We start from the raw sequence: 13,211 nt of genomic DNA, 5'->3' as shown, positions 1-13,211 counted from the left end.
GACAAAAGCAAGTTGGACGTGTAATTAAGAGAATAAAAGGTGATTTAGAAAGAAGAAGAAAAGTTAAACACTAACTCAAATGTTTTTTTTTTATATAAAAGCATATACTCAATTTTTTATATGATGTTTATATATAAGAAATTATATAATATTATTTGTATATTTCATCATATATACAATTATTTAGATTAAAAATATCATAAACATCCTTATTGAAAAAAAAATTAAATGTTGAGTTACAAGTATTGAAAAATATGAATCAGGTACATATTTTAATACAACTATAGTAGTATTTTAGAATAAGTTATTTAAATATGAAATTTTAATAAATTTATATGCTATTAATTCATTTGATTCCTTCAAATGGAAGATGTTTATCTAAAGAGTGTATCACTTTTCAAAGAATGACTAAATATTTATCACGGAAAGATTGTTCTTATTTATTCTCAAGGAATGACTAAATAAATTTATTTTAAAATAAAGTCGGATTAAATTTTATTTAAATAAACAATGAATTGGATATGGTAACCAGCAGTGCTACAGAATTTTTATTGAGTTTGTTCTGGCTAATTATCCTGTTCAGTCTTGATTAATTTAGTTAATTTAATTTAATTGAACTAGCTCATTAACCAGGACTATTGAAAAACACAAACAAAGGCGGCAGCCTAACACAAATTACAAGAGAATTTTGCTGTCTAAGTAGTAAATCCTTTTTCACAACAAACAATTAGAAGTTGCAGGAGATTTTGGGATAATTGATTCTGAAAGTTATTGAATTTTTGAATTTTTTTTATTTTAGTCATCAAATTATATTTTTTCTGATCATTTAACTTTTATTTTTTTTAATTTTGATATTTTCCGGTAAAAAATGCTTAGATGGCAGCCGGAATTAACTTTTTTACCTAAAAACTTGCCATATATGCATAATTTGACTTAAAAACTCATTTTCAAAGTAATATTATATATGTGTGATAAATTTTCAAAGTAAAATTAGCAAAATACGGTTGTCATATGTCAATTTTCGACTACCACCTAAGCATTTTTGACCGGAAATCTTAAAATGAAAAAAATGAAAGTTCAATGATTTAAAAGAAAAGACAAAATTTAGTGACTGAAATGAAAAATTGAAAAGTTCAGTGATGGTCAAAATTAAATACCTGAAATTTTGACTTATAGATATGATATGAAATTTATGATTTATTAATTTGACATGCTTATTTTGGTAATACCCGACATTAATGACAATATTAAGATATTAGATTCAACTTGCAAATCTTTGAATACTATTGAATCATTATTTCTATTTTTAATTAAGTACAAAATGGTATTAATAAAATTAATTTTTTTTAATTTAATACTATCTGGTCAGATATTAAAATATATAACGAGAACTTGTATTTATTAATAAATATAAATGATGGTATAATCCCTAAACAGTAAATTAGTAAAGTTTCTACTCCCTTCCGAAAATTTTTTAATAAAAAAAGAATGTAAACACATTATAGAGCAATAAATATTTAAATATAATTTGAATTATATATAAAAATAATAGTACTCATATGAGGAAAGTTCTTATCTAGACCCGGTCCATAAAAAGTTCATGGACCTATCCAATGAGGTGTTAGAGAAATGAGAAGAAAGAGAAAATAATAAAAAAAAATAAAAAATTATATTAGATTTTCTAACACCTCATTGGGTAGGTGCATGGAAAATTCATGGACCGGGACTAGGTAAGAATTTCCCCTCATATGAAGAGAATATTTGCTCTAGCGCGAAAATGGGGGAATAAAATGAACGTTGAGAATCTGACTGACGAGAAATTTTGATGTAGATTCAGTCTACCACGTAATTTGTAGATCAAGCCAATCATATCATAACACCTCATTAAAATGAGAGTATTTTTGTAATTTCGTTTGTTATTTGCATACACTTTTGAATAATGATATTACAAGAATACCCTCATTTTAATGAGGTGTTATAATTTGATTAGTTTAGTCCACGGATGACGTAGTAGACTGAGTCTACATAAAAATTTCTCCTGACTTAATTTTGGCGATGCCCTAAACGTATAAAAGGAAAGAAAAAAAATGATGCATTCAATGTCAGTAATGTCTCTGTTTGTATATCAAAATCAAACCCACTCAACGCACAAAACCTTATTCCTGCTGTTACCATTCCTGAAAAAGAAAATTTCTTCTTCACACAGACATGTCTAATCCAAGCGACGCCGTTTTGTTCTTCGGATTGAGTTTAGTGCTCGGAATTGCATGCCGGCACCTGTTGCGTGGTACCAGAGTTCCTTACACTGTTGCTCTTCTCGTTATCGGCGTTGCTCTTGGCTCCTTAGGTTTAATTCTATCTTTTTTTGTTGCACTGTTATGTATTTGTTTTGATTATTTGTTGAAATGATTTTGTTATGCCTGCAGAATATGGCACACATCATGGACTGGGAATGTTTGGTGATAGCATTCGTATTTGTAAGTTCTGAATTGTGCTTTGTCTTTGATTAGCTTACTGAGCTGAGATTATTCAGTTACGAAATGAAAGATTTTTGTTTATGTTTGTAATTTAAGGGGCGCGTATTGATCCTGACCTTCTGCTGGCGGTTTTCCTCCCTGCTCTTCTTTTCGAGAGTTCATTTTCCATGGAAATGCACCAAATTAAGGTTTGATTACTTCATTTTGTTTAAGTTAGTATTAGAATCACTTGGAAATTAGTACACTACATGTTATTGAAAACTAATTAACTCTTTCTTGCTAATTCCGAATATAGAAATGTATTGCGCAAATGCTTTTACTAGCTGGTCCAGGAGTTCTAATCCAAACATTCTTTCTCGGATCCATTCTGAAGGTATCATACAGTAGACAAACTTTTCTGTAAGCTTAGGTCCCTTTTGCGAATTGCGATAATGATACATCTCGAGTGCTATGCTGCAGGTCACTTTTCCGTATAACTGGAACTGGAATACGTCATTGTTGCTTGGTGGACTTTTGAGTGCCACTGATCCTGTGGCTGTTGTTGCTCTGTTGAAAGAGCTTGGCGCAAGCAAAAAATTGAGTACAATAATTGAAGGGGAATCCTTGATAAATGATGGGTATTGATCTCTTTTTTTTTTATGGAAAGACTTTGATTCGGTTGGGAACCTGAATAGCTTTTTCATGCAATTTGGAAGGATATATCTTTGTAGTTTTTCTCCAATAAATAACTGTTATTTATCTCTGTTTTCTCTGGATGGTCCAGGATAGCAATTGTGGTCTATCAGTTATTCTACCGAATGGTCCTTGGGGAGAGCTCTAATGGAGGGATGATAGTCAGATTTCTGGCACAAGCCTCACTTGGAGCGTAGGTGTCAGTTGCCTCTAGTCATTATTGATAGCAGATCTATTGCGGTTGTGAGATTCTTTTCTTGGTTCAGTGTAGGAATTGGAGTTGCTTTTGGAATTGGTTCTGTTCTATGGCATGGGTATATCTTTAATGACACAGTGATAGAGATTGCTCTGACACTTGCTGTGAGCTATATTGCGTATTTCACTGTATGTATATCTTTAACCAAAATCATCCCTGGAACTGTTTGTTTATCATTTCTGATTGATAAAATAAAATGGGCTGTTGCGCATTTGTGAACTTTAGGTTGCCATAGTAGGACTAGTCCGTTTCAGGCATTCAAATAGTTCTCTATTTCCCTAATTTTTTTGTTCTTTGTAATTGGCTACTTCCTCTGACTTGCTGGTTTGAATTTTGGCTTTTTTGTTTCCTCTTTCTCTCATCTTGTGAACACGGAATTTCAAGGACTATTCTTGATTGTTTCCTCTTGAACAGTTTTTCTGTACGAAACTGGATATGACTTGGTAGAATTGAATTAGCTTAGCCTGAGAATTTTGTAAGAAATCGATCATTGAAATGATTTTATTTGGTCTCACGATTTTCGGCCACATATGTAATATAATCTACAGTTTGAACTTTGAATCGAGAATAGCTTTGCATGTGATTGATCTATTAACGTTGTCCTATATTGTATTCTTAGAGTGACCTGTCTCTTTATGTTCTTCAGAACAGCTAACTTGAAAATATTGAGGGTGTTCCTTTAACTTCTGATAAATTTTGTGATTTCCAGAACTTGTTAGCAAATGGATTTACCAAATGATAATGCTAATTGTTTCCTAAAATATCTCCTTGTGGAATTTCTAGTGCAAGGAAAAATTGCTACAAGTTCTTTTCCTCCTATCAGAAAACTGAGAAACAAGGCTTTCAAAATTTGTTTGGAAAACATGTATACTTGCTCTAGGTTTTATGCATCAGGCAAAAAATGTAACGTATTGTAGATCATTAAATCATTTTTCTTTACTTTTCTGAAGTGAATGTGAATTAGAAATGGGGATGAAACTGGTAAAAGGAAATGGAATATATATTTTTTAAAGTAAATACCTCGGTGTGCTCTTTGTCATTCATTCTTTATTCAGATGCAGTTGGCCCTTAAAAGCATAAAAATGGTTCAGACTTTTGATGTTTTGTTGTAAATAAAAATACTCAATTAATGCCTAACAAACTTAACTTTTGTTCCTTTTTTTTAATATGATAGGCACAAGAGGGTGCCAATGCTTCTGGAGTTTTGGCAGTGATGACTTTAGGAATGTAAGTTGATAAAATTCCTAAGTTTCCTTTAAAGTTAAAAATGTGATGTATTTAGGTATATATTTTTGGGGCAGGTTTTATGCTGCAGCTGCCAGAACTGCTTTCAAGGGTGATGGGCAGCAGAGCTTGCACCACTTTTGGTACACCTAACACTTTATGATTGAATTGGCGTTGCTGTTAATTATTGACAAAATTTCTTTTTGTTCTAAGTATCTTTAGTTTCTGTTTTTTATTGTTATAAAAGAAATAGAACTAGAAGCAACTTGATGAACAAAATAGCAAAATATTAACATTTAATGCATTTTTTGTGTCAAATCAAATGCAGATGTTGACGCACATAAGTGGATATGATTTCTTGCACTTATCTTATATATCTCAACTCCTGTTGGTTAAGACTGTTAAAGAAAAGGTGTTATAGAGACTAAAGTATTGAAATGTTGTCTTCTTATTGTGCTAAGATAAAACTACTATTTGAAACATGGATGATAACAAAAATTAAAAGATAAAATTTCTGTCTAGGCTTTTATAAATAGTGTTTGAGATTTAACATGTTTTCTAATTGTTATGAAGATGTAGTCTTATAGTGAATTAGAGAAGCTTGTTTAAGAATAGTTGGTTTTTGACATGCGTATGGAAGGCTTATAGTGAAAACATGTAGTCAAGGTCTATGCGTTGCCTGCTGCTACATAATTGTTTCAGTCACTAATCAATCTGCATAACTGTTTTTCCTTCAGGGAAATGGTTGCTTATATTGCAAATACAATAATCTTCATTTTGAGGTAAATGGTTTAAATGGAAGTATTCATTTGTTGATTGTTTCTTCTTTCTTGTGTTTCTAGACCATTGGAATTTAGGAAATGGAAAACACAAAAGAGAAAAACAGCATGAATAAACATGCAATTTTCTGTAATAATCAGAGATGAAATAATTTAATTATGAATTAGTTAAATGGTTGTTTGTATTGTTCTGCAGTGGTGTTGTCATAGCCGAAGGTGTTCTCAACAATGCTGATATCTTTCATAACCATGGTACCAGTCATTTCTTACCTATTTCTATGCATGCTTAACATAAACATATTTTCCTCAACTTTAAAAGATTTTACATCATCTCATAGTCACTTTCAATGGATCACGTCTTTTATGTTTTTCTGCATAATTAGAAATTTTCCAAGACGAAAGCAACTTCAAGTTGGAATTTGGCTTAGGTTTTCTTCTTGTCGGTGATGAAGTTTGCCGAAGGACTACCTAGTTATGAGTGATGATCACATTATGAATTTAATGGAGACATTAGTATATAACATTCTCTTCTTTGTCACCACTACGTCTTTGTTATTACCTAAACATTGTGGATTCGAATCCTTACAATCACGTTGTTTTGTTACAAATAATTGGGGAAAAAAATCAAATTTGCAGCCCGAGTCTTGAAACATGGCCACAAGAAGATTTATTTGGCGGTTTGTCACTCAGACAGAAATATGTGTGTTGTTTAAGGTGCATATTTAATATTTAGGCAACCAACTGACTGAAACAACTTTTTTGGTTTGTGTTGGTTCAACTTTAATTTTTTTAAATCAATCGGTTTGCGGTGACCAAACCTATTGGTGTTCATCCCTAAACTGAACTTTATTTACGGCAGGGAATTTTTGTCTCGGACCAATATAGTGCTGTTTCTTATGGCATTTCACGTTGAATGGAAATAACAAATTCCTAGATTAGGTTTTTGATGCAAATCTCAAAAAGAATTCTCCGACATCAAAGTGAAGACTATTTAATGATATGGTTCTACATCTTTTTGAGTTGAACATTCAAAAATTGTTTTCTCATGGCATCTCTGAAATATCTTGTTTTTGTTTCAGGAAATTCTTGGGGCTACCTATTTCTTCTCTATGTTTTTGTGCAAATATCTCGTTTTATAGCTGTTGGAGTATTGTTTCCGTTTCTACAATATTTTGGCTATGGTTTGGATTGGAAGGAAGCTACTGTTCTCACATGGGCAGGATTGCGAGGGGCTGTTGCCTTGTCACTTTCACTATCTGTTAAGGTAATTCATGTCATGAAATAGGCAATCCAACATGGGATAGTCTCTTAAGGGACACACTTGGATCCCACTGATAATGTGGAGGCACTAAAACACCTAACTACTTACACCGACACTAGTAGTCGATTTCTATCTATGATAAGAAAAACATTGTCTTTTCCCAGAATGTACTTTGCCCATTTATTATCTTTTGGGTGTTTTTTTATGGTTGAGGTTCTTCTGGGTCAAGAAATTCTATGTTGTAACTATGGTGGAATGATTTCTGTTCAATCCAAAAAGTTGAAAGTGGGTATAATGACACATTTATGCCAACCATGGTAGATCGACTATGTCCATCTGAGGCCAGCTGAACTTGTTTCTTTAATATATAAACTGTATGTTATAGTTATGAAATAATTGTTTCCTTGTGATTTTGTTCTTTATTTGCGTTTCTTCTCTGTTTTAGCGCACTAGTGACAACTCAATGTACATCAGTTCTGATACAGGAACTTTGGTAAGTTATTGTTGCATGCTAGTCATTTTTTCTACTCAACAGGAGTATATTGCATACTTTTTTAAGCAATTGACTATTAATTCTTGCAACTTTTCACAGTTTGTTTTCTTCACTGGTGGAATCGTATTTCTGACACTTATTGTAAATGGATCAACTACACAGTTTATTTTGCATCTTCTTGATATGGAAAAGGTATCAGCAGCCAAGGTGAGGTTTATTTTGGCATCCGGAATCTCATGTTGCAGTATCTGAGTTTCCTGTTATGTTCCCTTTTACATAAATTTTCATACAATGATTTTGAGATTTATCGTGAGACAAATGTACAACATCGCTTAATAGCTTGCATTTCTCTTGCAGCATATTTGTGAGCGTGATTGTAAATTTGAATATCTTTGCTCATAACTGAGCAAGTATATTATTCACTCTACATTTGTTTTATTTCTCTTTCAACTTCATTTAATCATTTGTAAGAGACTTTCTCTCGCTTTCCCTCCATTCCTATACAGAAACGCATATTGGACTACACGGAGTATGAAATGTTGAAAAAAGCATTAACAGCTTTTGGTGAACTAGGAGATGATGAGGAACTTGGACCTGCGGACTGGCATACTGTCAAAAAATATATTCCAAGCTTGAATAATTTGGAAGGAGAACACGAGCGCCCTGCCGAATTTGAAGAAGTTCTTGACACAACAAATTTAAAGGATATACGGATACGGCTTCTAAACGGTATGTTTATTGGTCTGCTGCTACTGTATTCTCCCATAGTTTATGATTGTTGCATTTTTCATAATAATCATGTTAATGGATGAAGTCTTTATGAATTGAAATGAGGTTGGCATTGCAAAACATATCAATTATGAGGTTTTCAGATTTAAGACTCGGATTCGGCTAAAATAATTTGTGTTTTGCCTGCTGAGGAGTTTTTGTCTCCTCTTGCTTTACATATGCTCAAATGACACTAAAAGATGTACGATCTCATACAGAGATACGACACTGACCATCAATTTGCTTGTTTTTGAAATTGGAAACTTGTTTAATTTGTATAAGACTGATGCTGATTTCAGAGATCGTATCTCATTCCAGGAGTCCAATCTGCTTATTGGGGAATGCTTGATGAGGGAAGGATAACCCAGATGAATGCAAATTTATTGATGCAATCAGTAGACGAAGCAATTGACATGGCTTCCCTTGAGCCTTTATGTGATTGGAGGGGGTTAAAGGATAATGTTCATTTCCCGAGCTATTACAGGTTCCTTCACGCAAGCATTGTCCCAGGGAAACTCGTCACTGACTTTATTGTATGGAGACTAGAATCTGCATGTTACGTTTGTGCTGCATTTTTACGTGCACACAGAATAGCACGACAACAACTACATGACTTTATAGGTAAAATACTTTTGGTTTTATGTTTTGAGGTTATTTTCTGATAAACATGATAATTAACACTGATTTCTGTTTGGCAAAAAAAAAAGAGCATTGATTTCTGTTTATAAACATTTTGTCCTCTTAGCAATTAGAAAAGATTTTAGTGTCTATAATATACAATACAAGTGCTCTTATGGTTATGATGATAGTAATATTAACTTGCTCTTTGTAGCTATCAGCTCAATAAAAAAAAATTCTTTTTCAGAATCTTTTTTGTTTTTACAACATTTTTAAAAGTTTTACCTCCTGTCATATTCTTGTAGGTCACAGTGAAGGTGCTTCCATAGTCATTAGTGAAAGTGAGGCAGAAGGAGAAGAAGCAAAAGGATTCCTAGAAGATGTTCGTGCTACATTTCCTGAGGTTTGTAAACCATATCTTATTCGCTTAAAAATGGATTTTAGTTGGCTATTGGAACTAGTTAGTCGAGATCCGCGAAGACTGTGATGTCAGTGCCTTTAGTTTGCTCCTACAATTTTTCTCTTCAGGACAATCCGATATTATTAAAATGTATCACATCATGCCTGAACAGAACTGATAGTTTTAATATTTTCAGGTTTTGAGCATTGTGAAAACCAGACAAACAACGTATTCTGTTCTGAATCGTTTAAGTGATTATCTCCAAAATCTTGAAATGGTTGGGCTTTTGGAAAAAAGGGAGATGCTTCACCTTCGTGATTCTGTCCAAGTACTTGCCTATAATAATTTACATTCTGTGATCTTCGTCCAATTTGTTGATATTCTTGAATATTAAACAAAAATGTGTTTCACCTCTTTTGCAGACCGACTTGAAAAGGCTTCTTAGAAATCCTCCCAGAGTAAAGATTCCTAAAATGACTGATTTAATTAAAATACATCCTTTGTTGGGGGCACTTCCATCTACGATACGTGAACCGCTTGAAGGTTCTAGCAAAGGAACTATGAAATCACGTGGTGCGCCTCTATACAAAGAGGGCTCCAAGCCAAATGGTGTTTGGCTTATTTCTAATGGTGTTGTCAAGGTAATTGATCAAGTTTTCTTGTTTCTTTTTGTTTTTTTGTCCTTAGTTCAACTTAGTTGAAATGTAAGAGGGTTTCTTTTGTATTGGAATATGTTATAAATTCAATTTATGTTTTGGCAGTGGAGAAGTAACAGCAAAATGAACAAGCACTCTTTGCACCCAACTCTTACACATGGGAGCACATTGGGGATATATGAAGTGCTTGTTGGGAAGCCTTATCTCTGTGACATGATAACAGATTCTATCGTAGTCTGCTTTTTTATTGATAGCGACAAAATACTTTCAGCGCTAAAGTCAGACCCCACAGTGGAAGACTTCATGTGGCAGGTACTTGCTCTCTTAAGACTTATTTTTGCAGATGAAATACACAAAAGTGAATAAGGCCTTCAAAAGATGGACAATTATTGAATCAGACTTTTAACGACAATGGCTACTCTCTTTTCTGTTTTTTCTTTATTTATTTATTTTTCAGGAAAGTTCCATTATACTTGCCAAAATTTTGCTTCCTCAAATGTTTGAAAAGGTGTCTATGCAAGATATGAGGGCTCTTGTTGCAGAAAGTTCGACAATGAACACATATATAAGGGGAGAAACAATAGAAGTTCCTCTCCATTCTGTTGGCTTTCTATTAGAAGGATTTGTAAAGGTCCATGGCTTTCAAGAAGAATTGATTACGTCACCTGCAGCATTGTTGCCTCCGCATAGAAATCAGAGCTTTAATGCACAAGGAACTCAAAATATTCAGAATGAAGAAATAACAGGTGAGCGATAAACTTGAGGAAAAGGAGGTTGAGCACATAGGTATACCCGTACATAAAATATATGTGCTGCCCTTCCATGCACTTTCATGTTATTCATGTATAAAATAATATTATAACCCAATCGTTCATTATTGGTAAAGTTTTTGTGATTTATTCTTTTAAAATCTTTCTTTATTCGCAACCCTTTTAAGAACGAATAACTGTTGTGATACTAGTAGGAGCATTTTCATGCTTAAAACAATAGGATGACTCGCGCATGACCAACTAATTGTGATAAAAACTATGTAAGACTTGCCAATTACCAGATCTACTACATGGATTACCCAGAAAACATTTTCCCATTTCATTGCTTGAGATTTGTGTATAATTTGCAAACCAACTTAGTTCCTTTTTTCCGACAATTGGCATGTGCAGCCATCAATTCTGAGTTCACTTGGTAGTGAACCATGAAAAACAATTATAAAATCGGTCATGGACTTTTACCACTGCAGGTGCCAGGACGGCCAGTTTCTCTCACAGTAAATCCTTCTATCAAGTTGAGACGAGAGCAAGAGTGATAATTTTTGACATTGCAGTATTAGAAGCTGATATTACTCTGCAGAGAAAATCCTCCCCTTTCGTATCTCATACAGGTGATCATCCTCATAGATATGGAAGCAGAGATCATGCCCTAATGAGTTGGCCTGAAAATTTCTACAAGAAAAAATCTCATGAGCAGAATTCTAATAATAGACAAGCAAAAAGCTTGTCCGCAAGAGCAATGCAGCTGAGCATCTATGGTAGCATGGTATGTTAATTTACTTCTTGCTTTTACTCTTGTCTAGAAGTTCCTCCTCCATAGGATATTTTCTAGACAAATTGTCTGCATGCTTGAAATAACTTATAGAAGTACACTTGTAGGGAATGGTCGAATGGCATGTATAAATCATATTAAAAGTTGTCGAAATTGATAGTTAGGGGTGTGCATACGGTTCAAACCGAACTGAATTAAAATTTTGATTTTTCAAAATCTAACCAAACTGATATATAACTATTTCAAATAGAATCGAACTGAACTAGTTGGTTTGGTTAGATTTTCTGGTTTGGTTTGTGCTATTATGAACTGGATTTTTTTCACTTCCAAAATCAAACCAAACCAATTTTTTTTTTTTTATATTTTCAAACTGAACCAAACCAAATTTGTGAATTTGATTATTCAGTATGGGACTTATATGGTTCAGTTTTTGCATGCCCTTATTCGATATCACCTCATTAACTACATGTCTTTGTTAATGTACCTCGGAAAAATTTACGAGGGAACTAGAATAATTCCTCACATTCAGAAAGTGATATGCTTATTACATGTTGACAAACCACTTTCTGTTGTTTCACCTATGCTCTTTTAACCTTACTGCATTATCATTTTGTTTCACAAGGTTGATGTTCAAGGGCGAGCCGGCGCTTCTTCATCAGGCATTCAAGTTGACCGGTTAAACAGCGTGTCATTTTCAATAAAAGATGCGTCTTTTGACGGCCGTCCTCTTCTTTCCGTTAAATCAGAAGGAAATGCTACTATAAAGAACATACAGGTGAGAAATGTGACATGGAAAGTTCCGACTCCTCCAAAGCTGACAACCGCGACAAATGAGGAGGTTCATGTCTTGGATCATTCTAGTGATGAATCTGGTGCTGAAGACGAGCACATAGTCAGAATTGACTCACCGAATAGTCTTTCTTTCCAGCATACTTCTTAAATCTGAATTGTCAACTCTCCCAAAGTTTGATACACTATATTATTGAGATTTGATTGCATTTTTTAATTTTTTTTTCAGATAAAATTCTGCTTACTCTTTATACGTGAATGCTATTGTATGCGTTTTCCCTTACAGAATGGCATGCATCCAACTTTTTTTTTTTTTTGAGAGGAAAGATGGAACTTTATTAATTAATCAGAAACATTAACAAGTTCGCTGACCGGGAAAGGAACATCGCCGTCAGTTATACAATCTTTTCCTATAAAGATACCCCATTTAGCTAAAGCATGGGCGACTTGGTTACATTGTCTACGGGCATGCTGGAATTGCACCTTGCGAACCGCCGTAAAAGCAATGCAATCATCAATGATTAATTGAATCGGATCAATGGCACTCAAAGGGTTGTGAAGCCTGTTAATTACCAATGCTGAGTCGGATTCACAGATCAAACTGTCTCCTGGAATGTCTGCAACCATCTGGATGCCCATTAGAACTGCCCTAGCTTCAGCAGTTTCCACATTAGTAAGTCCACGCAACACTTGGACACTCCATCTGACAAGAGTCCACGCATGCATCCAACTTTTAATTGATTCAATTTACTATCCTAAAATTATTGAAGAAAAGGTCAATGCGCTCATGAACTTGTGACATGAAGCTATTTAATTCAATTTTAATTTTTTTTAGCAACTAATCTCTAAACTCTTCAGTTTTAGGTCAAATTATTTATAATTATATTTTTAAAATGCATGTAATACAAATCAGAAGGTAGGGATATAAAAAATAAATTAGAGAAATAAATTAGAGATCGCTTTCTAATCGTTATAAAATTATATAAAATCTAATTTTTACAATAAAAACTTAATTTATTTTATTTTATTATTTTCTTTTTATATTATCTCCGCATGTTATTTTATTTTTAAATTATACTTTTTAGCTTTTAGTAATTAAATTTTAATTTTCTTTTTAGTTTATTTTTCCGAATCGCTTGGAACCCAGAACCAGAATCGGTCGGGTCTGAACCGGCCAAGAACCGTCACTTAGACGGGTCTGGGCCGGTTCCATCTTTCCTTGAACCGCAATCCGGCGGTTTCGAACCGAAACTGATGGGTTATGAATCGTGGCCGGCTC

General features: G+C 33.6%; 1 protein-coding gene across 2 annotated transcripts; it reads left to right on the top strand.

Annotated features, from left to right (window-relative positions):
* Positions 1-2,043: 2,043 nt before the first annotated feature.
* Positions 2,044-12,183, top strand: LOC130014469 (sodium/hydrogen exchanger 8-like). 2 transcript variants are annotated; one of them, XM_050375877.2, is made up of 23 exons: positions 2,044-2,347; positions 2,427-2,477; positions 2,574-2,665; positions 2,773-2,850; positions 2,937-3,094; positions 3,241-3,342; positions 3,416-3,533; positions 4,580-4,632; positions 4,707-4,772; positions 5,367-5,411; positions 5,605-5,660; positions 6,488-6,672; positions 7,115-7,162; positions 7,262-7,369; positions 7,669-7,891; positions 8,249-8,551; positions 8,854-8,951; positions 9,145-9,276; positions 9,371-9,589; positions 9,710-9,916; positions 10,062-10,350; positions 10,842-11,137; positions 11,766-12,183. In XM_050375877.2, exons 1-23 carry the CDS (start codon positions 2,209-2,211, stop codon positions 12,081-12,083), a joined length of 3,384 nt encoding a protein of 1,127 aa, XP_050231834.1. In that variant the 5' UTR covers positions 2,044-2,208; the 3' UTR covers positions 12,084-12,183. The 2 variants fall into 2 exon arrangements, with proteins under 2 accessions (XP_050231834.1, XP_050231838.1); XM_050375881.1 differs by lacking the exons at positions 2,044-2,347; positions 2,427-2,477; positions 2,574-2,665; positions 2,773-2,850 and having other exon boundaries at positions 3,001-3,094; positions 3,246-3,342.
* The last annotated feature ends 1,028 nt before the right edge of the window (positions 12,184-13,211 follow it).

This window comes from Mercurialis annua, linkage group LG5 (assembly GCF_937616625.2).
Source record: "Mercurialis annua linkage group LG5, ddMerAnnu1.2, whole genome shotgun sequence".
Classification (NCBI taxonomy): Eukaryota; Viridiplantae; Streptophyta; class Magnoliopsida; order Malpighiales; family Euphorbiaceae; genus Mercurialis; species Mercurialis annua.
This window is presented reverse-complemented; position numbering and strand designations above follow the sequence as displayed.

Coding starts and splice junctions, on each gene's coding strand:
- LOC130014469 (XM_050375877.2), top strand. CDS start 2,209: ATGTCTAATCCAAGCGACGCCGTTTTGTTCTTCGGATTGAGTTTAGTG. Junction 3,343..3,415: donor GCACAAGCCTCACTTGGAGC/GTAGGTGTCAGT, acceptor TTCTTGGTTCAG/TGTAGGAATTGGAGTTGCTT. Junction 6,673..7,114: donor CACTTTCACTATCTGTTAAG/GTAATTCATGTC, acceptor TCTCTGTTTTAG/CGCACTAGTGACAACTCAAT.